Source organism: Pararge aegeria, chromosome 21, assembly GCF_905163445.1.
Source record: "Pararge aegeria chromosome 21, ilParAegt1.1, whole genome shotgun sequence".
Classification (NCBI taxonomy): Eukaryota; Metazoa; Arthropoda; class Insecta; order Lepidoptera; family Nymphalidae; genus Pararge; species Pararge aegeria.
Window position 1 is genome coordinate 15580687 of NC_053200.1, and position 22204 is coordinate 15602890.

Below are 22204 nucleotides of genomic sequence, written 5' to 3' on the forward strand. Positions count from 1 at the left end.
TGCTGGGTTGATGAAGTTTTTTAAGAGTTTCTTGCATACCATTTTTAAACATACCATTGGACCTTCTGCTACTAATAAGAATAATAATTCTAAATGATTTCTACACTATTATAGAGCGAAATAAATAAAAAACAAAATAGTTTCTACATTTTACCTAGCAACGACTCGAAATGTTGTAGAAAATATTTATTTCTTGCTTTTTAGTTGTGTAACAAAGTCGGCTCTTTTTAGACAATTTTTTTTTTCAGTCGGTATGTAATCATATCCAAGTACAAAATTTCTACAAAATATTTATTTTTAAGCAGGGCGTTAATGCTTGAGGATTTCTCCCGTCGATTCACCATCAGCTCTTGTGACGAGCATAAATTGCTTACGTAGTGTATACCATAATCGAAACGGAACCAGTGTAATACTTATTATTGTGTAGTTCCGGTGCCCATCCGTGATCTTCATCATCAGTGCTTGACCAAATGGTGCTTATCGATAGGATATGCTTAAGTTACTTTAAAAGTAACTAAAAATACTCAAATCGAGAGGTGAGGAAGTAGAGGTGTCCATATAATATTTTAGAAGTTGCTTCAATTTCTCCAGGATCCCTTCAACAGGTTTTGAGCTAATGAAAATGGGACAATATGGAAAGTACCGTGTTGGTAACTCTAGATCTTCTACCACCTGATAGACACACCTTATATATGTGTCTTTCAACCTCCGGCGTAGGTGTTAAGCCTCGTGTGCCTATAATTGTACCGGCAACCACTTTCTTCAGACCGGAACACAGCAATTCTTCTTGATGGCAGAAATAAGCGTGGCGGTAATACTTTCTCGTACGAGATCTGTCACAAATAACTCTACTATTTTAATTAAATAGTTCAACGTTTTATTGGAACTGAAGCCTATATCTGCACTAGATATTATAACGAATTTAGTTTATGTTTGTGATGATTATATCTAACAGTACCTTTTAACGTAATTGACCCTTATACGTAGCTGAATGTGTTGTTAGGGGAACTTTCGAAGTTATACTTCTTTAGGCGCGTTACGGAAAAATGATTAGAGTTTATTTTTACTATGCGCGCGCACACCGTCACAAAAAACTGACACCCTGAAGTTAGCTATAAGGTTTTTTTCAAATCAAAAGAAATATGGTAAACTTATTTCTGTAATTAAATCCTATTTAGGCCTTATTAGGCCTATTTTAAACGTAGATACCCATCTTTAAATAATGAGGTAGGGCAAAAAACTCCTTGGTTTGATTTTTGCTTTGATATGTAGGATATAATTAACTAACTTAAATTATGTATCATATAAGTAGTTATTTACATAAATTATTTGGAATAACTTATTGTGGGCTTAGAGATGAAAAAATAAAAGGAGTCAAGAGGCTGAATAAGTATTGCACGTGCTCCGCCGTTCGTGATGATATAAATACTTTGTTTTCGCAATTAATTTGATAGTTCATACTTTTTTTCCGTAGTAATAATTGACGGATCAAGCAGATTTATAAAAAAAAAAATTGGTTGTCTGTAAAGTCGGCTTACTGACGATAGTTGAACGTGACAACGTCGTAAGAAAATACTGATGGAATGGTTGCATTTTTCAAAAGAAAATTTAAATGTTATTTGTTTGATAGATATTATCGTAGCTATAAACAATTGACACCACATTCACTTTTCACTGCACTTCATCCTTGCCGAAAACATGTAAATGTATTATTGTATAGAAGCTGTCCACGCGGACGCATCGCTCACTCAAGTAGGAGAGAGACAGATGTCGAACGCGAACGCCGACTATGCATCTTTGTCGCTCGTTCCGCGCTCTCGCTTGCACTTCAAGCCATGAATGGAACGCCTCAGAGCGAGGTAACGCCGCATGCGTCATGTTTTCTCGTGCGTGCAGCCGGCTCCATCGAATTATAAGACGTTGTCACGTCAAAAAGATGGCCACCTCATGGTAAGCGGAAAGCCATTGCCTATAAACAGAGCAACACTGCGCAGGGCATGGAAGGAGCACGTCCTGTGACATGCCGCCCTGTGGCCATCACCCTGAGGAGTTTAGCTTCATATATAGCTTCAATAATAGAAATACAAAGGCATGTGACTGTAGGTAATTTGTTACAGTAATTTTATAAAGTGGGTAAATAAATAAACTTTTGATAACTATGAATTCATTTGACGGCCGATTGGCGCAGTTTGCAGCGACCCTGCTTTCTGAGTCCAAGGCCGTGAATTCGATTCCCACAACTGGAAAATGTTTGTGTGATGAGCATGAATGTTTTTCAGTGTCTGGGTGTCTATTTGTATGTTATAAAAATATTCATCAGTTATCTCAGCAACCATAACACAGCCTACGCTTACTTTGGGGCTAGATGGCGATGTATGTATTGTCGTAGTATTTTTTTTTTTATTATATTAGCCAGATATTTTATTAAATAATAATTACGCTTATAATTATTATTTAATTACTAAATAGTTGCCAAGAAACAATTAAAATTATATTTGATTAAGAACCAATGTTCATGATATTGAGCTGGTGGGTATTTCGATATAAATACGGGTGCATTTTCGATATACTTCAGTCCTACATGGACTTGAACGATGCAAAGATACCTCCCGGTGTCTTAGTCGTTTATCAAATTACACCGGCATCCTCGCCCCTCAGACCGGAACACAGTATTGAACCAATGTGGCTTAGCGGCAGAAATAAGCATACTTCCCCCCGAACGAGCTCTGTCACAAAAAGCATACTTCCCCCCGAACGAGCTCTGTCACAAAAAGCATACTTCCCCCCGAACGAGATCTGTCACAAAAAGCATACTTCCCCGCGAACGAGCTCTGTGACAAAAAGCATACTTCCCCCCGAACGAGCTCTGTCACAAAAAGCATACTTCCGCCCGAACGACCTCTGTCACAAAAAGCATACTTCCGCCCGAACGAGCTCTGTCACAAAAAGCATACTTCCCCCCGAACGAGCTCTGTCACAAAAAGCATACTTCCCCCCGAACGAGCTCTGTCACAAAAAGCATACTTCCGCCCGAACGAGCTCTGTCATAAAAAGCATACTTCCGCCCGAACGAGCTCTGTCACAAAAAGCATACTTCCGCCCGAACGAGCTCTGTCACAAAAAGCATACTTCCGCACGAACGAGCTCTGTCACAAAAAGCATACTTCCGCCCGAACGAGCTCTGTCACAAAAAGCAAACTTCCGCCCGAACGAGCTCTGTCACAAAAAGCTCTACTGCTACTAAAAAGTCACTCTGAAGTGAATTTAACGCCTGATTCCATAAAAATGCCTCATATTTTAATGGAAGTTAACCTAAAAAGTAACGAAATATTTAGAAAGTATGAAAGTGTAGAAGGAAAGGAGAAATTAACGAAACATGAAATCTTTTTCCTCAAAATCTATATGAAGTATGGTCAACTTAGAAAAATTGACATCCTCAAACTATCGCACAAACGTCTCGGGTGTGAATCTTTCCCTCTAGTTGCACCATCTGTTATTGTTGTTACCAAAAATACTGTATTACTCGTATAAATGATTGATGTTTCGTCTACATTATCTACATAATATATCTAACTTGCAGTAAGAAATAAAAGAATAATAGAAATACAAAGACGGAAGTACATCATCAGAACACCCGGCTAGGTTTGTTGTGGGCTTCTGCTTAGACCAGGACGCGTTTGGAACCCTCGTAGCTTTAGTTTTTAGTTTACGAGTGTGGTTATCTCAATATAATGTACGCATCAAATGTACCATCTATGGGCCTACTTAAAATTTAAATATTTTTGACTTTGACAAATATAATAAATAGATAAATATATACTAGGTAATACTGTAGGAACATTACCCACTTTTTTAAGGGCTACTTATTTTAGCACAAGGGCAGTAATGTTAAATAAACCACATGTGTTTTCATATCTTGGATTATTAGTCTCAAAGCGGTTTAAAAACGTTTAAGTAACGTGCAAGTGTGATGGAAATAATAATATGGAATTTGACCCACTTTAAAAGACTATTCGTAATAGTGTTGGCCTCTAGAAGTTTAACATAAATTCCTATTAAATGTTAAACATTCATAATACTCTTGCTTAGTGGGAAAACCACGAGGTAAATGCGTAGGGTAAATGTTGCATTCAACCACTAGTGGGCAAGGTTCTCTTCCCACAGTGAGAAGGGTCGATGCCGTAGTCCACCACGCTGGCCAAGTGCGGGTGCCGGTTGTGTGTATTGGGATTCGATCTCAGCACCCCGAAAATGAAGCCGAGGTCCTTATTATTATTATTTTTACTCCATCCAGAAAACCATAGAAAATTCAGAAATTATAAATTCCCAAATTGCCCCTGCCGGAAATCGAATCCGGGACCTTCTACTTAAATTCACAGCGCTTACCGCTGCGCCAGGAAGGTCGTCAAAATCTCAATGTAGGTACATAATTGGACCTGTGAAACATGAACCTGTGACATACAGACCTCCAAGGTTTCGTTGTATGGTAATAACGAAACCTTAAGAAACACTTACGAAGAGACCAAAGTTCGGGTGGGGTAATGTTGTTTATGTAGGAACTAATTACGATAAACCTTCCTTATCATAATTTTAAATAATTAAGATAAGGAGCTGCATAAAATTAAACGAACTAGATATGCGAAGGTTCAAATCAGCTATGGGATTAAAAATAATCCATATACACATCTTATATACTTACTAATATATAAAGCTGAAGAGTGTTTGTTTATTTTATTTATTTATACTCTTTATTTGCACACAAATAAAAATACAAAAAAGAATAAAAGAAAACACAGACAGAACAGTGTTTGTTACTTGAACTCGATGATCTCTGGAACTGCTGGTCCGTTTTCGAAAATTCTTTCAGTGTTGGATAGCATATTTTAGTGGCGTGCACTTCATATGTGCGTAAAAACTCTGCATACCCAAATTATTTTATATAACTTTGGAGGGTAATTTTTCCATGCCATATACCTGCTTTATGATTACCCTGATCAAAAACCCTGTGCACGCCACTGGCCCATTTATCGAGGAAGGATGTAGTTTATATATTATCAAAATAGGGATTTTTTTTTCTTATTACGAGCTTCCGCTGCGTTAAAGTTTCGATAAAACATGCATGGTAAAGTTGTTCCCGTTTATTTATTTTTTATTTATTTGTGAACAATAACACAACTTAACTACTAACGTATGAAACGATGATCACTGTAAAAGTATGAAACTGAGTAATAGTGATCACACCCACCTCCAAAACTTAAAATTTACCTCTGTTCACTAGATATTTATCAAGAAATCTAAATACATTAAAAAATAAACGTTTTTTCAAAACTTCCATGTCTATCATTTAAGGTTGACTAATACACGGAAGAAGTCGCGAGCGACCATTAGTATTATATAATTAACTAAAACTTGATTAGGTAGTTAAACTTATTATTTAACGAGTGACACTGACATGGTTGCAGTAAAAATTTAAATAATAAATTAATTGAAAGTATAAGATCCTTGAATAGCAGGAATTCAATATGACTTACATTACAAAGTCTGAATAGTTTGGACGAGATATCCTAACTTATAACTAATGTTATAAATGCGAAAGTGTGTATGTTTGTCTGAACGCCCTGTCTATTGTAACTAATCGACTTGATTTTCGCATAAAGTTAAAAATAAATGCACTAAGACAATACACACATCTAGCCCCAAAGTAAGCGTAGCTCGAGTTATGGGTACTAGGATGTCTGATGAATATTTTCATGGATAATATACATAAATACTTAAGTATAAAATACAGATAAACACCCAGACACTGAAAACATTCAAGTTCATCACACAAAGTCTCCTTACCACCAAGATTCCTTAACAATTATTTATTGTGAAGTCAACTTCTCCTGAGGATGCTCCGGTTTCGAAGCGAAACGTGCTTATAGGGTACATTGCTGAAGATCTGTGATCATTAAGCTTAATTTTCATAACTTATCATGGAATTCCGTAAAGTAACGCTTTGCTTCTATCCAATATTTGGACATGTCGCGTAGCTTAGGTAAGTAACACTTAGAATGTTTTGAATTAGTTTGTATATGTATGAAAAAATAAATATGCTTTTTTTACTTTTGCAGGGTGATTCCATATGAAATATTCTTACGCACCCTCCAACAGTATTTCGTAATTCGGTTACAAGTTATAGACTTGATAGTGTGTTTCATAACACAAAGGCAATCAGAACTGATTCTTCAGAAGGTAGATTCAATCAAAAAGAAGCCAACAAGGAACTCAGCAGTAGCTCTTTTCCAACATCACCATTTAACATCATCTAAGTATCATCATTGTATCTTGTTAGCAGATGAAAGCGTAAATAAATAAAATAAAATAGAATAGAATAGAAAGACACAAGGAAAACAGTAATAGTACTTATAGTACTAGGGTGCAAAGGCCTTTACACTAAAAGTGATCTTTTAAGGGCAATCTGAGTTACGTACGTTTTTAATTAAAGCAATTTAATAGTTTTAACGGTGAAAAAAATCATCGCGAGGAAACCTGCATGCTTGGGAGTTCTCCATAACGTTTGTGAAGGCGTGGGAAGGGAAGTCTATGAATTTGCCCTTGGTCTGTGTGGTGGACGGCGGCCTAAACCCGTCTCAGTCTGCTGGGAGAGCCGTGACCTGTAGTCAGTGGCGTGCATAGAGGGTGTGCAGTTTTTTATAACTCGTACTGCAGGTTTCCTTCATTTTATATAATTATCACCTGCATACACAGCCTCTACCCCACGGCATGTAGTGGGCCTGGTATTAGTTGATATTTTTTTTTTTTACCGTAATAATTGATGGACCAAGTATCTAAGTGGAAAACTATCGCCTGTTAACAGAGCAATACTTCGCAAGGCATGCAAGGAACACGTACCGTCCTGAGTTCATTAACCTGAGCCTTGGGTGCAAGCCTGCAAAGACACCGGCAACCACGCCCATCAGAGCGGAACACAGCAATGCTTCTAGCTTCTTCTATGCTTCTAGTGTGCAGTTTTCATTTCAAACTCTGTTTAGATACTAAGATAAAACGATAAGGACGACGACCTCCCTGGAGCAACGGTGAGCGTTGTGAATTTAAGGAGGTCCCGCGTTCGACTCCCGGTAGGGCATTTATTTCTGAATTTACTCTGGTCTGGTCTGGTGGAAGTTTTGGCCGTGGCTAGGTACCACCCTACACAAAGACGTGCTGCTAAGCGATTGAGTGTTCCGGTGCGATGTCGCGTAGAAACCAACCAAACTCCCTGTTAGGGTTAGCCCGCTACCATCTGAGACTAGTGTCATCACTTACCACCAGATGAGATTGCAGTCAAGGGCTAACTTGTAGTGGAATATAAAAAGGCCGCCTATTTTGACAGCCGGTAGGCACAATAGGCAGCGACCCTGCTTTCTGAGTGCAATGCCGTGGGTTCGATTCCCATTACACAAAAGGTTTGTGTGATGATCATGAATGTTTCTCAGTGTCTGGGTGTTTAACTGTATTATGAGTGTTTATATGTATTATATTCATAAATATATTTATCAGCTATTTTAGTACCTACAACACAAGCTAAGCTTAGGTACTTGGGGCTAGAGGGCGATGTGTGTATTGGCGTAGTATACATTTATGTATTTATTGTAGGTACTTACATAATATTTGCTGATTAATTAATTTTTGTCTGTCCAGGCATCACGCGAAAACAACTGAACGGATTTAAATAAAATTTTGGTATAGTGGTAGCTGATATTCCGGGTTAACATATAGGATACCTTTTATCCTGATAAATAATAAGTTTCCTCCGGGAACCGGGATGAAAAATTTTAACAATTTTACTTCATAGCTCCGTTAAATTTGAACCGATTTTAATAATTATTTTTTTATTTTAAACTATAAAACATGAAGTGTCTAATTTTAATAAAGATCTGATTAATATTGCCGGAGATAAAGGACATAACTCTTCACAAATAACAGCAAGTAGGAAGGCATATGGGACAACGATCGAATACATGCGTACCATACTACTTAATATCATAAATGCGAAAGTTTGTGAGGGTAGATGTATGGATCTATATGTATGTATCAACTAAAGCAATGGCAACTAACTAACTCAGTACACCACGTAAAATAATAGTAGGTACGCCACGATGATTATTATGTTAGCGTCACATCTATTCTAGCTTCTAGATTTACTCATACGCGGACGAACTCGCGAGGGTCCGCTAGTTCATTCATAAAGCTTTAGACCTCACATGTCGGTGACCCATCCATTTACTGAATGACAACTTCGCATGCTCTCTTGTAATTTGTACTCAGTAGGTCACATTATCTTTAGTAATTACCGATGTACCTATCATGCAAGTATGTGAACATGCGTTGTGAAACTGTATACCTAGATGCCCTTGGCAATTTAATAAAAGACGAGTTATATTGACTTTACTCGAAAATGTAGGTCGAACGTTGTATTAAAATTAGTACTATAGCTATCTCACACAACTTTGTCTGCGTTAATATGCCTTACCCATACAGCCCATTACTTGTTTAACGATTAAACAACAATTGTCATTACTTTCACACGATAAATTAGATAATGTTCTTGTAGTTCATAAATAACAAAAAGAGCTTTGTATGGAACACTGAAAACGCAATATCATTGTGCGGTTTTAATAAATTAAAAAAAAAAACCTACTTCAACATGTTTATCTAATTAAATTTTAGAACACAAGCGCTACTATTGTCACCTAAATATGATAGTTAGATAAATTCTCTTGCGGACTTTTTTGTAGATAATAATGAGTACTTTAATCATGTAGTACATATTTTTTATGTATCATCAATACTTTTCTCAGCGCACGCTAAGTAATGAACTTTAAAAGCAAAAATTTGCTACTTTGAAAATTGAAATGGGACCACCTGGAAATTATGCCCTTTAAAACAAATAGAACGAAATAATAGTTAAAAATAAACTAAAAAACACGCTTATTATAGAAAACCGAACTAAAATATAGAAAATAAATATTAATAAATTTAAATTAAGAATAGTGTTAAAAATTTCACTAAATATAAATTAATAATAGTGTGAATAAAAAAAAAATATATTTTATTGTAAAAAAAAGCGTGGGGTGCATTTTGTCAACAATTATAAATATTTTATTGACAGATATGAGTAGAGTGATTATCACTTTGATAATATCTTAAAAAGCACCCCACGTTTTTTTAAAAATAAAATATACTTTTTTTTGTATTGTATGAATTATTGAAAGTCAACTGTCAAACCTTTTTTAGAAAAACTAAAATGTTGACAATAGCTAACTTCATGTTGTCGGTTTTTGTGACGGTGTGCGCGCGCATCGTAAAATTTACTCCCACCATTTTTTCCTAACGCGCCAAAAGAAGTATAACTTCAAAAATTCATTTTTCAAATCGGTTTAGGCATCTTCGAGTAATCGAGTAACATACATAAAAAAATTAAGATTCCAACGAATTGAGAATCTCCTCTTTTTTGAAGTCCGTTAAAAAGAAAAAAAAAGAACTAATAAGCAAGAAATAAATATTTTCTACAACATTTTTAAATCGGTGCCAAGTCAAATGTAGAAAGTTACGTATACTTCGTATACCTTTTTATATAGTAGCAAGGAAATGGCTCAGCTCCTTTATTGCGAAGAGCGTAGCAAACCACACTTCTTCTAGTGCTTATGCATAAAAGTCACACCTCATTTAAAATTAACTAACTTGTTCCAGCGACTGCGTTCGCCGAAGCACCTCCACTGTACGCCCTGGACGAGTGGTCGCAATGCCAGCGTCCCAACGACGTCTACTGCATCGTGCATGCGGCTCTTAAGTCGTCTGCTCCTAACCCATTGTTGGACTTGCTTCTGGTAACCTTCATTGTTCCAAATAATAAGAATACCTAGCCACTTCGGCAACAGTTACTGCACATTTGTTGCATTGTGGGGCTTCGGTCGTTTGCCCTAATATGACTGATGTACCATATCTTTGCACTGAAAGATCGAGCGCAGTGAAGACAAGTTATCTTCTTTGCACTCTTGCTAGAGTGGTCGTGGTCATCACGGTGGGACTCTCAAGATATTGTAGCATTAATTGTGAATGTTAATATATTAATCTATTAGACTAACAAAGCAAAAATTTGTCAACGGCTGAACGGAAAAAATTAACTAATAAAAGCCGTCATAATTAATGCTACGATAACAAGCATTTCCCGCATAGATTCCAAGGTGAAGGATCCTTGACTTCTAGGAGAAACTTCATGCGGTTTTATACCTAAACCTTTCCTCAAATTCAACTTTTACTACGCTAATGTCCGAACTTCCAGTCGAAATTAATAATAATAATAATAATAATAAATATACTACGACAATACACACATCGCCACCTAGCCCCAAAGTAAGCGTAGCTTGTGTTATGGGTACTAAGATGACTGATGAATATTTTAATGAATTATATATACATAAATACTTAGAAAATACATATAAACACCCAGACACTGAAAAACACTTAATGCTCATCACACAAACATTTTCCAGTTGTGGGAATCGAACCCACGGCCTTGGACTCAGAGAGCAGGGTCGCTGCCCACTGCGCCAGTCGGCCGTCAAATTGCATTCGATTGATTAATTTCCGCGGAGCTACTATATAACTTTGTATTTTTATATCTTACAAGCTGTTGCCCGCGACTTCGTCTGCGTTTGTTTTTGTTATTTTTGATGTGGCATTAAGTTTTGTTGTAGTTCTAAAAAAATTTGAAGTATTCAGTATCGCTAAGCCTTAAATGAGGGGTTTGCTGCTGTCCGCTGAGGAGTTCTATCTCTAACCACAGTTGAAGAAAAATTAACCTGTATAGTACAAAAATAATTATTTAAATCGGTTATAATTTGTCGGAGTTATGGTCTAAAATCTACAAACACTCATCCCCTCTCAAAGAGGAACCGAGCTTATTGTCGGGTCGAAAAGTATCCTATATTACTTCTAACACTTCCACGAATATGTGTACAAAGTTTCATGAGGATCGGTTAAGTAGTTTTTGCGTGAAAGAGTAACAAACAAACTTACATTGACATTTATAATATTAGTAGGGATAGGGAAGTAGAGATAGGGATTTGTGTTCATATATGACATATATATAAAAATGCACCAATGCATCAATGTTTGCTGCGGCCTGTCAAAGTCACTATAGCTGAGCGTCGCGTTTATGGTAGTGGGGAAAAAGGATCGCCATCTTGATTTTCTCGAGAAGCGGGAAGAACCCGCGGGCCGTTTTTGCGCCGAATGTTGATAATTTAAACAAATTACTTTATGATAGTGTTGATTGAAATACTGATAATAAGTAATTAGAGCGCAATAATTGTTAATATTATATAACAAATACTAGTGGTATTTAATAGTTTTGTGTTATTACTGACTTGTGTTATTATTATAAAAGAAGATGAATTCAGAAGAAGGCCCTTCTGGCGTTTGTATATATTATAGTAATATATTAAATTTATATATTTGTGTTATGATTGGAAGAAATCGATATGTACCGATAAGACCACCAAATTATACTCACTTGTTCTATGTGTATACCTCTGTAAGTACTTTTTTTTTTGGTGTACAATAAAAGTGTATTTATTCATAACTTTTAAATTTGTAACTTTTTTGGATTTTCGTCATTCAAACCGACGAATGAAGTTATTACCTCTTGCCATCATCCCGCTGTATAATGTTTATGTAATGTACGCATCAGTATGCCCTTTTTGAATAAAGAAAAATAACTTTAACTTTTATGTACGCAGACGACGTCACGGGGGATAGCTAGTTTCTTGATAAAAAAATCTTGTTATTTACACTAAGAGCACTGCTATGTTTCAATCAAAAGCACAGAAAGTGAATGAAAAACCGGTTTTTGACCATTAAAGTTCAATGTGAACGCGTAATCGTTGGGATCCTTTCTATCTACCTGCCGACTGCAGAGTGTGCCAAGCGCGAGCGGCTGACCTTGACCCAGTCGGTTCAAGCACCTCGCACCGACTCTCAGCCGAGAAGCCGATCAATTTTTGTTGCCTCAATTTGATTGATCGTCCGTTCAGACGGTTTGAATGCGTATTACCAGTTGCTCTAAAAATCTTATAAAATTAGAATATTTTCATCGGTCCGCGATATATCTACAAAGTTTAAATGAGACCAGACTGTTTGAAGAGGGTCAAAATCAAGTCCAAATGAGTTGGTTACAAACACACAGGTGAAGCTAATAAAATGCGTGCAAAAACAGAATCATGTGAACCCGCTATGACATTGTAACTGACGGATTGCACGTACCTATATCTAAATCGCAAGCGTTTTTGCAAATTGCATGCAATCTGGCGCATTTTCTCCTGTAAGTACAATCACGTAAGTCTTGCTCGAGTTTATTTGTATTCCGTCTGTTAATAATATATTTCACACGTCATGTGTGCAGGCTATTTGCTCAAGCTACTGGTGCAAGCGAGATGCATACGCCTACTACTTTCGCAACTTGGGGACTTGGGATTATTGACTTGGGGAATTACTTGCGCGATTTCTGTGCTGTCAAATTTCATTGTAAACGAGTCGAGACTGTAGTTTCGAAGCGATAAATAGCGATTTGCGTGCAATCGGTCGCTGCAACGCATCGCCCGTCGATGGTACTTTTTCCCATACTGCTTTAATATATTTACTGTGCTTTTAGCATTGTTTATTCTAACCATTATGGATATAAAGATGGTTACTTGTAAACAACATGCCAGCCAAGACTGCCTTCCAGTTTAAAGAATGCATGTTGTGCCATCATCATTTCATCATTTGTCTGGTGGGAGACTTTGGCCGTGGCTAGTTACCACTCTACTGACAAAGACGTGCCGTTTGCAATTTAATATTCGGTGCGATGACGCGTAGAAACTGATTAGGGGTATGACTACTATACTCCCTAACAGGTAAGCCCGCCACCGTCTTAGACGGCATCATCACTTGCGACTAGGTGAGATTGCAATCAAGGGCCAACTTGAAGTGGAATAAAAAAAAATCTCGTGGCAAGTAGAAGGAGTTATTATTACCAATTACCCATGTTATAACCGTCACGGGAACTAACAGTTATATGACCGTCACTGCTCCAGTGAGGTTAGCAGAAATATGTGTTTTTGTCCCCCAGGAGTACTCAGCGGATACTCAGAAGCACTATAACCGCACCCTCGTGCACCGCGGCGTCTGTGTGTCGCGGTGTGGCGGGCGCGCACCGGACTCCTGGCGACGCGCAGCGCAGCTCTGCGTCGACCGCGGCCTCGCCAGATACGAGATGCAGGTACGCACGACTGGCGAACTAACATAAAAAATATAACTATTATATATATTATGAAAAATAATTAAATTGGCTTCCTCAGGTATGTTGACTTCACGATGCTCCGGTTTGGGAGCGAAACGTGCGAGGGTACATTGCCGAAGATCTGTTTGGTGTAGAGTATAAAGATTGAAGACATTATAAATTACACCATATAGATTCTCCTGCTTTTCACGGAGTATAGGAAATGAAGCTTAATTTTCATAATATATCACGGATTTCCGCAAAGTAACGCCTGCTAAAAGACGCACATAAAAAGTCTAGCGGTATATTGCGAATACGGTCGAGTCGCGCGGAAGGTTTTGACTGCACTCCAGTGCAGTATAGATAATTATATAACGTGTAACAGAATTACGAAATAATATTGAAGGATGTATAAGTATATTTCATAAGGAATCCCCCTGTAAAAATATTAAATCAAAAATAGCATATTTATTTTCGATACACACGTATTCAAAACATTCTAAGTGTTTATCTACGACAACTCACAACTCATCATGTCTATTAAAGATAAAAGACCGATACAATTTTTGCTTGCGATGTTAGAGCTGTATCTGATTTCATTAAGTAAAAACTATTTCAGTGGTTTACTCAAAAACTATAAGGCTTTAGGTTCACAGATAAGTCTCCGAGACAGTAAATAATGTACCTCTAAAGCCTGTGATTATATATATATTGTGTGGATTAGTTAGAGTGAATTGAATTTTGAATTTGAATTTGAATAAATAAATATACTACCACAATACACACATCGCCATCTAGCCCCAAAGTAAGCATAGCTTGTGTTATGGGTACTAAGATGATGATATTTTTGTAAATAATATACATAATTACTTAGAATATACATATAAACACCCAGACACTGATTCATGTTCATCACACAAACATTTTCCAGTAAAGGGAATCGAACCCACGGCCTTGGACTCAGAAAGCAGGGTCGCTGCAAACTGCGCTGAAATAAACATTTATGTGTTACAAATGTTTTACGTCGTTGTTGTATTTGTTTCTTGGTGTGCAATAAAGTATACTATCTTTCATAATCTATGGCATGACTATTAGCATAAATTTGGCATGTTTAATAGATAACAACAAATATAAATAAATAAGAAGATTTCCAGCAGGCTTAGAATTTGTAAATAAACATTCTGTGAAAATATTTAACTCCGTACCTATTATGGTTCATAACGGACAGACGGACAGACTAACGGACAGCGGACGCTTAGTAATAGGGTCCCATTAACAGACTTAAAAAATACACACAGTCAAACACAGTCTCTCTTCCTCTTTAAAGTTCCATCCGAGATTACAAAATCGGTTACGAAATCTTTCAGCCCGGTGCAACATGCAACCCTGTATGTAAATAACGTGAAGGAAACTATGTTATTTCCTGTGTCGATTACTTTTTTGCTGATTTGCATTTATATAAATCTATACCGATAAAAACTACAGTTTTTTGTTTTGTTCCAACGCGCTAATCTCGTAATAGAAAATATTTTATGCATTCTTGTGGAACGCTATACAGGCTACATAACTTTTTATTTATTACAAGTAATTTCGATGTAAGTTTTTTTTTTTTTTCTATTGGTCAACATAAGAGTAAAACAATTTACGACAACTAGGTCACTCACCTCATCTCAAATCACATAGAGTTTATGTGACAAGGTATAGATTAATGATTAATGACATTCATTAAGAACAAATTTTTTTTTTTAAATTTTGTATTTAGTTAGTAGAATTTAGGTTGACAAATAAAATAGTAAACGAAATGTTTAAGGTCATATAAAAATTCTAAATCCAAAGAGATGGAGAAGAAATATGGCATGGAAGTTTATTTGTAACACAGCCCTAAACTCTAGAGATTTAGACATCTTTTTTGAATTTGATAGCCCAATTCTTGAGGAAGGTAACATGCTATTTAACATCACGCTACTGCCTTAAGACGGTTGGCACGACGCGGTAGGTCAGAATATATCGTAAAATAGTGGATGAATGTTTTTATTGGAATATTATGGGAAATTATACGCGGACAAAGACGCGGGGCACCGTTAGTTTTCACATAATTTAAAATAAGTTTTCTCCGTCTTCTCCCACCCAACTTGTGTTCATTAGATAATAAACGTAATATGAAAATGCTAAAAGCTAAAAGCTTAAAGTGCACAAGTTAGGCGTAAAGGATAACCTTGTATGTCTTGACAGTAGGTACAATAAACTCGATACAACACGGGATCGCTGGCCTGTAGGTATTTTCGTAAAACCGTCCTAACAAAATCATGCCGTATTTTCTCAGTGAAGAAAATACTAGTTCATGTATTATAAAAGATGGGGCTTTTGTGTTTAATCATTTATATCGATGCTGCGCGTGATACTTATAATTAAGCACTGGTCTATGCTTCTATTAGCGTTAGCATATCTGTGATTTGTATTTGGTGCCGGCGACACTCTTGGACTGATCGATGACTGACACACACCAAACAAAAGTCGTTTTTGCAGCGGGGGTTAAAAAAATACCATTTCCTTCTTCCCAGGCTGAAGTGCTGGCGGTTGAGTGGTGCAACAAACCTGTCCCCAAGATGAGCACATCGGCGTTTGCGTTCAACATCACGTTCCTGATTGTATTGCTGTGTACCACCCTGGCGACTGGCCTGCATGTTTTAGGCAAATTTTGTGGGAGATTCCAGGGTAACATAATCAAATGATCACGTTAAGTCGGGTAAATAAAACTTCTCTAGGCGCGTTAAGCACTTTTTGAGTGCACAGAAACCATTGAGCTGGCGTCATCGTCACAGATTCGCCTGTCTAACTGCATTTTAATTTTCGATTCTCACAAAAACTACAACTCAGCAAAAGAAAAGCAATTTGTAAAAACTGACTGTCCTCTATAGAAACCACATCTTATTATATAAAGCTAACCCGCATTCTTCTTTCAACTGACTCTGTTACAAAAATCAAGTTTACGGGTTGCTAAGTTCGGGCGAGGAGGAAGGACAAACAAATAAACACATTTTCACATTTATAATATTAAAAGCGATTAAATTAGTGGCGCACGACATTAAACCGACCTGTGGGCTAACCTGTTAGGGTTATGGAGTTTAGAACTTAAAAATGTCGGTTTTTTTCCAGAAAACAATTATATCCACGCATTTTCTTTAAAAAAAAATTGGGAGGCTTTAACGCACATCAGAGCCAAGAAAGCAGAAGATCGGACGCAACACCTAAGCAGTTTAGAAGGTATCAGGTAATTTAAAAAAGGTTTTTTTTCTTCATCTGTGTCCATAGGTTTTGACCACAGATTTGTTGTTTCAAAATTAAAGACCTGCATCAAACTTGTATGAAATATGATGTTCATTTGTTTTTTTTACGACGCAGTATAATATTCTTAGTTATGAAATGTTGTCCGGGCTTTTAAATACAATTTTGAGGCCAAAATGATGGACTGCAGAATGCTGTTTTAGCTTTAGGTTTTTTAAAATATGAATTTTCATTAAATTTTCTTGCATATTTCAGATTCTTAGGAACCTTAGGCGTTATTTCAACTCACGTGACTATTGTCTATGTATATTCCTTCATCGATAATCCGGAGTTCATTGAAGGTGTAAGTATTTTGTAATTTTTTATTTAACTTTACGTGGGTGTGAGTGTTTTGGATCTACAAGTAATTCTATAAGTATCTATAAGTATCTACAGGTAATTTCATGACCTTGAAACTCAAATGATTGTTTAACATTTCATACACTGCTAACCTGGTCATTTATCTGGTCATCTTTATCTTAAACCATAGACGTCTCCAACTTATGTCCAAAACACACAGGTTTATGTCGCTTGTGATTAAACAACTTCCAGCAACCCATTTGTTGTTGCCAATCTCTGGGAAATCCATCAGTTCTCTGGGATATACGCCCGACTTGTTTAACTATTTAATTATACTTAATACAATTTAAAATAGAAATTGTTATTCCAGCTGTTTGACCACATCCCCACTCAAATGGCATTCAACTCACCAATATGGATGCAAGTCTTCTTCTCCATCTCCGGCTTCCTCACCGCCTTCTTCTCGCTGGTGTACGCTGAGACGAGCACGCTTACTTTTGGAAAATGCGTGCTTTCTCTCATCAATCGGTTTATAAGGTAAGAGCGAAGGCAAGGTTTTTTTTTAGATGTAGAAAGTTAAAAATAAACTCATAAAAATTTACACAGCATTAGACACGCATATTAGTGGTAGAGTCACTACACACGGACAGACTTGACGTTTCAAAAGTGCTTGTATTAGGCCTACTTGAAATAAATGGATTTTGAAATTTATTTGCCTAAGAGAATGTTTCATTGATTGAGACTTTCTCTTAAAAAATTGTCAGTATTAGCCTAAGTAAGACCATCAATGGAATGGGGTGCTGCAATCATATTCTATGCTTTTTCTATTTTCCCCCTTTTTTAAACGGCCGTTTATGTTGAGTTTTATACATCTGAATATTTAGAAACGCCTGCTTGTAGCCAAAATGGGTAACTTGATTTTTATTACTTTTCAGGCTGACCCCTGTAGCGATGGCAGGCATATGGTTTACGGTAGCGTACCCTCGCCTGGGGGCTGGGCCGCAGTGGCAACTGCTGGTGGAGCGCGAGTCACACGACTGTGCCGAGCGCTGGTGGTACCATCTACTCTACGTGCACAACCACCTGACGTTAGGGAAGTTCTGCATGGGCCACACGTGGTGAGTACCACCATAATAAATTCATCAGCTGATGGATGTCCAATGCTGCATAGAGGTGTTTTGTATGCCCAATTTCTTCTTTCGGGAATCTCCGCTATCGTCTGTACTCAATATATCCAGTGGGATGTCTACCATCGTAGTGCAATACGGTGCAAGGTTGACACTCCAGCACCTTGGGACTTCATCTTCTACCAGCTACGTGAAACACAAGTTGCAACTTTAGTTTCGCAACTTTTTGAATATTACAGGTATCTTTAGTTGTTATTGATATCCTAATATTTTTACTTTACCTTGATAGGTTAAGTTAAAAAATCGTCATAATTCATCATCTACCATATAACATCTTTCGAAGGGATTAAGTTCAATCCCTGGCACTGAACTCAAACTTTAGATTAATTGCTTCAACTATGAAGGAAAAAATCGCGAAGAGAGCGTCATATCCCAAAGGCGTGTGAAGTCTGTTGATCCTCAGTATGCACAGTGGACTACCGTCTCAGCCTTTCTCACACTGACAGGAGATTTGGGTTGGGTGATGATGACATCTTTCTGATTTAAAATTGTGAGAACATATTTAATTTGCAGGTATTTGGCGGTAGACATGCAATTGCACGTCCTTGGCTCGATCCTGTTGCTGATCTTCCTGCGGTGGAGGGGCACCGTAGCGCCCGTCATATTCGTACTGCTCACCGGCTCCATCCTCTCAACGGGACTGGTGGCGCATTTCTACAACCTGTCGCCTATAATAACCGCGCAGACCCCTGAGTATGGCTTCTTCTCCTGAATATCCTTAATCCTCAACCCACGCCACGCTTAACCCCTAGACTAACGGTATAACATGTCTTTGATTTGATTGTCCATCAACGCGCTGTCTATTCCTTATATCTATTCCTTTTACACGCATATCCTTCAAAACAATCCGTCTATTTTCTTCCTATTCATTTCTTGACACACTCATTTTTAATATTCTGGTAACCTATCTACAAATCATCCCTCCATATACTTTGACCAATATGCTTTAGATATTCTTTATTTTATATCTATACCGACCTGTTTTTTGCTACTTACCGTAATTTTACAGCATTGGCCGCTCGTATTCAATCTTGCACTTAAGAAGGGCGTGCTTTTTTTGTATCTATTAATTTTTTTTACAAAATTACTATATTTATGTGTTTTCCAGGTTTTTCAGAAGATTTGATTATACAACAACAATTGGTCATTCTCCTTAGCCACCTTTATATGTTAGTTTAACTTGTTCTTATATGTTTTAGGATCGTCAAAAACATGTTCAAGGGTTCCACTCTGATGACGAAGCTCTACTTGCCAGTGTGGACGAATTTATCCGGGTACCTGTTTGGTTTCGCCACTGCCTTCATCTTTTATAACAACCAGGCAAAGGGAGTTAAGCTGAATGAAATCAAGGTTGGTACTTTTAAATTCTCCAGGGTTGTAAGTGCAAATTATTTGCAGAGAAATGAGAGACTAACAACTTCGAACATAACAAACACATTTATATGATATTGCTATCTCAATGTTCTAAGCAAATGTTCACTGTAAAGTCAACTTCTCCAGAGGATGCTCCGGTGCCGGAGCGAAACGTGCATTGCCGAAGATCTGTTTGGTGTAGAATATAAAGATAAAAGTTCTGACTCTGAAAATCTGCTGAGTTTCTTGCTGGATCTTCTCGGTAGAATCTGTCTTCCAAACCGGTGGTAGAGTCCCTACAAACGTGACGTCTCAAAAGTGCTTATAAATTAGACCTAATCATAAAAACAAATGAATTTTTGAAATTTGAATTTGAAAGAAATTATGAATTACAACCTATTTCCTGCTTCTCGCGTTGTATATCAAACTCAGCTTAACACTCATTGGTTAAATTTCTGTTATTCGGTTCTTTTGAGATTTTGCTAGTGTCGGCAGCCCTTATGAATGCCTCTTTTTGCCTCTTTCGCTCCAATGGGTTATTGGACACAAAGCCACCGAGTTTACTGTCATTGGTCTCGCACCTTGTCCCGTAGTGGTTCAACATCCTGTTCCACACGACGCTGACGTTGGCTCTGTGTACGACGCTGGGTGGCGTGGCGTTCCTGTCGGACGCGCCGCTGCCACGCTGGGCGGCGGTGTTGTACAGCTCTTTCGACCGCGTGCTGGTCGCGCTCTTCTTCAACATCTTCTTGCTTGGCTGCTTCAGCAACTGTAAATGTGAGTACACGTTTTTATACACACACATTATTATTATTAATAATTCAGATTATATTATTAATTCAGATCCATAGCTTGGCAAAGATTTTCTCTTTCATAAGGTTTTCTATTGGCCCACAGCGCTACCGCAAAGTTGGCCATTTGCTTGATTTTCCTTTATGTCCTCGAATCATTGCTTCCTCCACTCAAGGTTTTCTTTTTCTGATAATTATGTAAGAATGTATCTAAATCAACCTCGGAAACTTTGTCAGCGATCTTGTCTGATAGTCACAAAAATATGCAGCCTTTCTCTTTAACCCCCGACTCAAAAATGATGGAGTGTTATAAGTTTTTCGTAGTGGGTGTTTGTCTGTGGCATCGTATTTCCCGGGCGGATTAACCAATTTTTTATATTGTGGTTTACGTTTGAAAGTCGGGAGTGTTCTAAGCTATGTTTGACGAAAATCTAAGTTTTGAGAAAATGGTCATAAGTATTTATATGTAATAAGAAAATGCAGTTACTTAGTGGAGATAGTTATTAGGACAATTGCGAAGCCTTGTAAATATTTAGGTGGACAGAGGACATCAAGCAAGCCTCATGGAGTCCCTGGAAAAAACATAAAACAAGATATTGAGTGTGGAAATTCTTATAAAATACCTGTATCTTAGAATGCCCATCGTTTGAAATTATGATCATGACAAATAGTTTTTTATTTCTTTTACACTTTTCCAGCTGTTCTCCGAGACGCGCTGTCCTGGAGAGGCTTCAACGTGCTCGGTCGGCTCTCGTACTCCGTGTTCATCGTGCACTTCATCATCATGCGGATGACCGTCGCCAGCAACACCCAGATTGGTCATATCTCCTTCTACTCCATGGTAAGTCAATCGGATCTTTAGGCCTTCAGGCTGATAAACAGTCCACTACTTATTGGGACCACTGGTGCATTGCTGGCGCATTTAAGGAGCAAGATTAGAAGCTTTATATGCTTATCCAATGGTTTATAATTTTACGCGTCGATAGCCAAGTGGGAAGGACTTTGGCATTACTTTCGGAGGGCCGAGATTAAATCCCAGCACGCACCTCTTTATTTTCTAAGTTATGTGCGTTTTAACCAATTAAATATCACTTGCTTTCTGAAGAATACCCCGCAAAGTGTCTCTCTGTTTATATATGATGGTTTTTCACTTGCTATCTGGGCTACCTGCTTAGTTCATCAATTAAAACTATTTAAGAAACCTCGAGTAGCTAGTAGTAGAGTAGTCGGTAGCTTAGTTAGTTGATTTATTTTCCATCATAGTTGTTGTTTTGCACGCAAATAAAATGGCTACATCGTTGTTTCAGATTTCTCTGCTAATAGTGAGCTCGGCGCTATCATACCTGGTCGCCATTCCAGTTTACCTCCTCATAGAGATGCCGTTCATACAGCTCTGGAAAGCCGGGCTTGGTGGGAGCAAGACAAACACTGTTCACAATCAGAACTCCGCACCGACTAAACTAACCGTTGTTAAGGATAGAAGTAAACGAAATGGTGCCAATGAAGTTTGAATAGTCAAGGTATATGGTCGTAGATCTTGTAATAGTTTTTAAAACAGGGTAAATTATTAAGTGTCACCTGGAGGAGCATCCAGGTGACACTATTTTAAGGTATACCTACTAAAAAAAATGGTCTAGGATCTTTGTTCAAAGCAGTCAAAAAGCCGGGTTTTAATGGAAAAAACTACATTATCATTATTTCAATATGGTCCATTTTACCGTGATATACAATAATCGTTAAGCTTAATGTGCTGAATTGAAACAGCCAGATAAATGTGTGTTAACGTAACACTATGCAGTTGATATATAACATAGACCATAGATTTACTTAAAAAAATGCAAGTTTTTAAGTAAATCTATACTTACTTAAAAAAAAATTGAAAAATTAAAAAATAATATCGTTTTGGCTTCAGTATCTATTTTATAGGGTCCTCTTAAAAAAAA

At 37.4% G+C, this 22204-nt stretch overlaps 1 protein-coding gene across 1 annotated transcript; it reads left to right on the forward strand.

Moving 5' to 3' along the window:
* Positions 1 to 622: 622 nt before the first annotated feature.
* LOC120633475 (nose resistant to fluoxetine protein 6-like) lies at positions 623 to 21773 on the forward strand. Its single transcript, XM_039903685.1, has 13 exons — positions 623 to 650; positions 9736 to 9872; positions 13157 to 13306; positions 15868 to 16021; positions 16463 to 16577; positions 16847 to 16934; positions 17301 to 17467; positions 17866 to 18048; positions 18631 to 18810; positions 19317 to 19467; positions 20064 to 20247; positions 20960 to 21102; positions 21569 to 21773. The coding sequence occupies exons 1-13, from the start codon at positions 623 to 625 to the stop codon at positions 21770 to 21772; spliced, it is 1884 nt and encodes a 627-aa protein (XP_039759619.1). The 3' UTR covers position 21773.
* Positions 21774 to 22204: the final 431 nt, after the last annotated feature.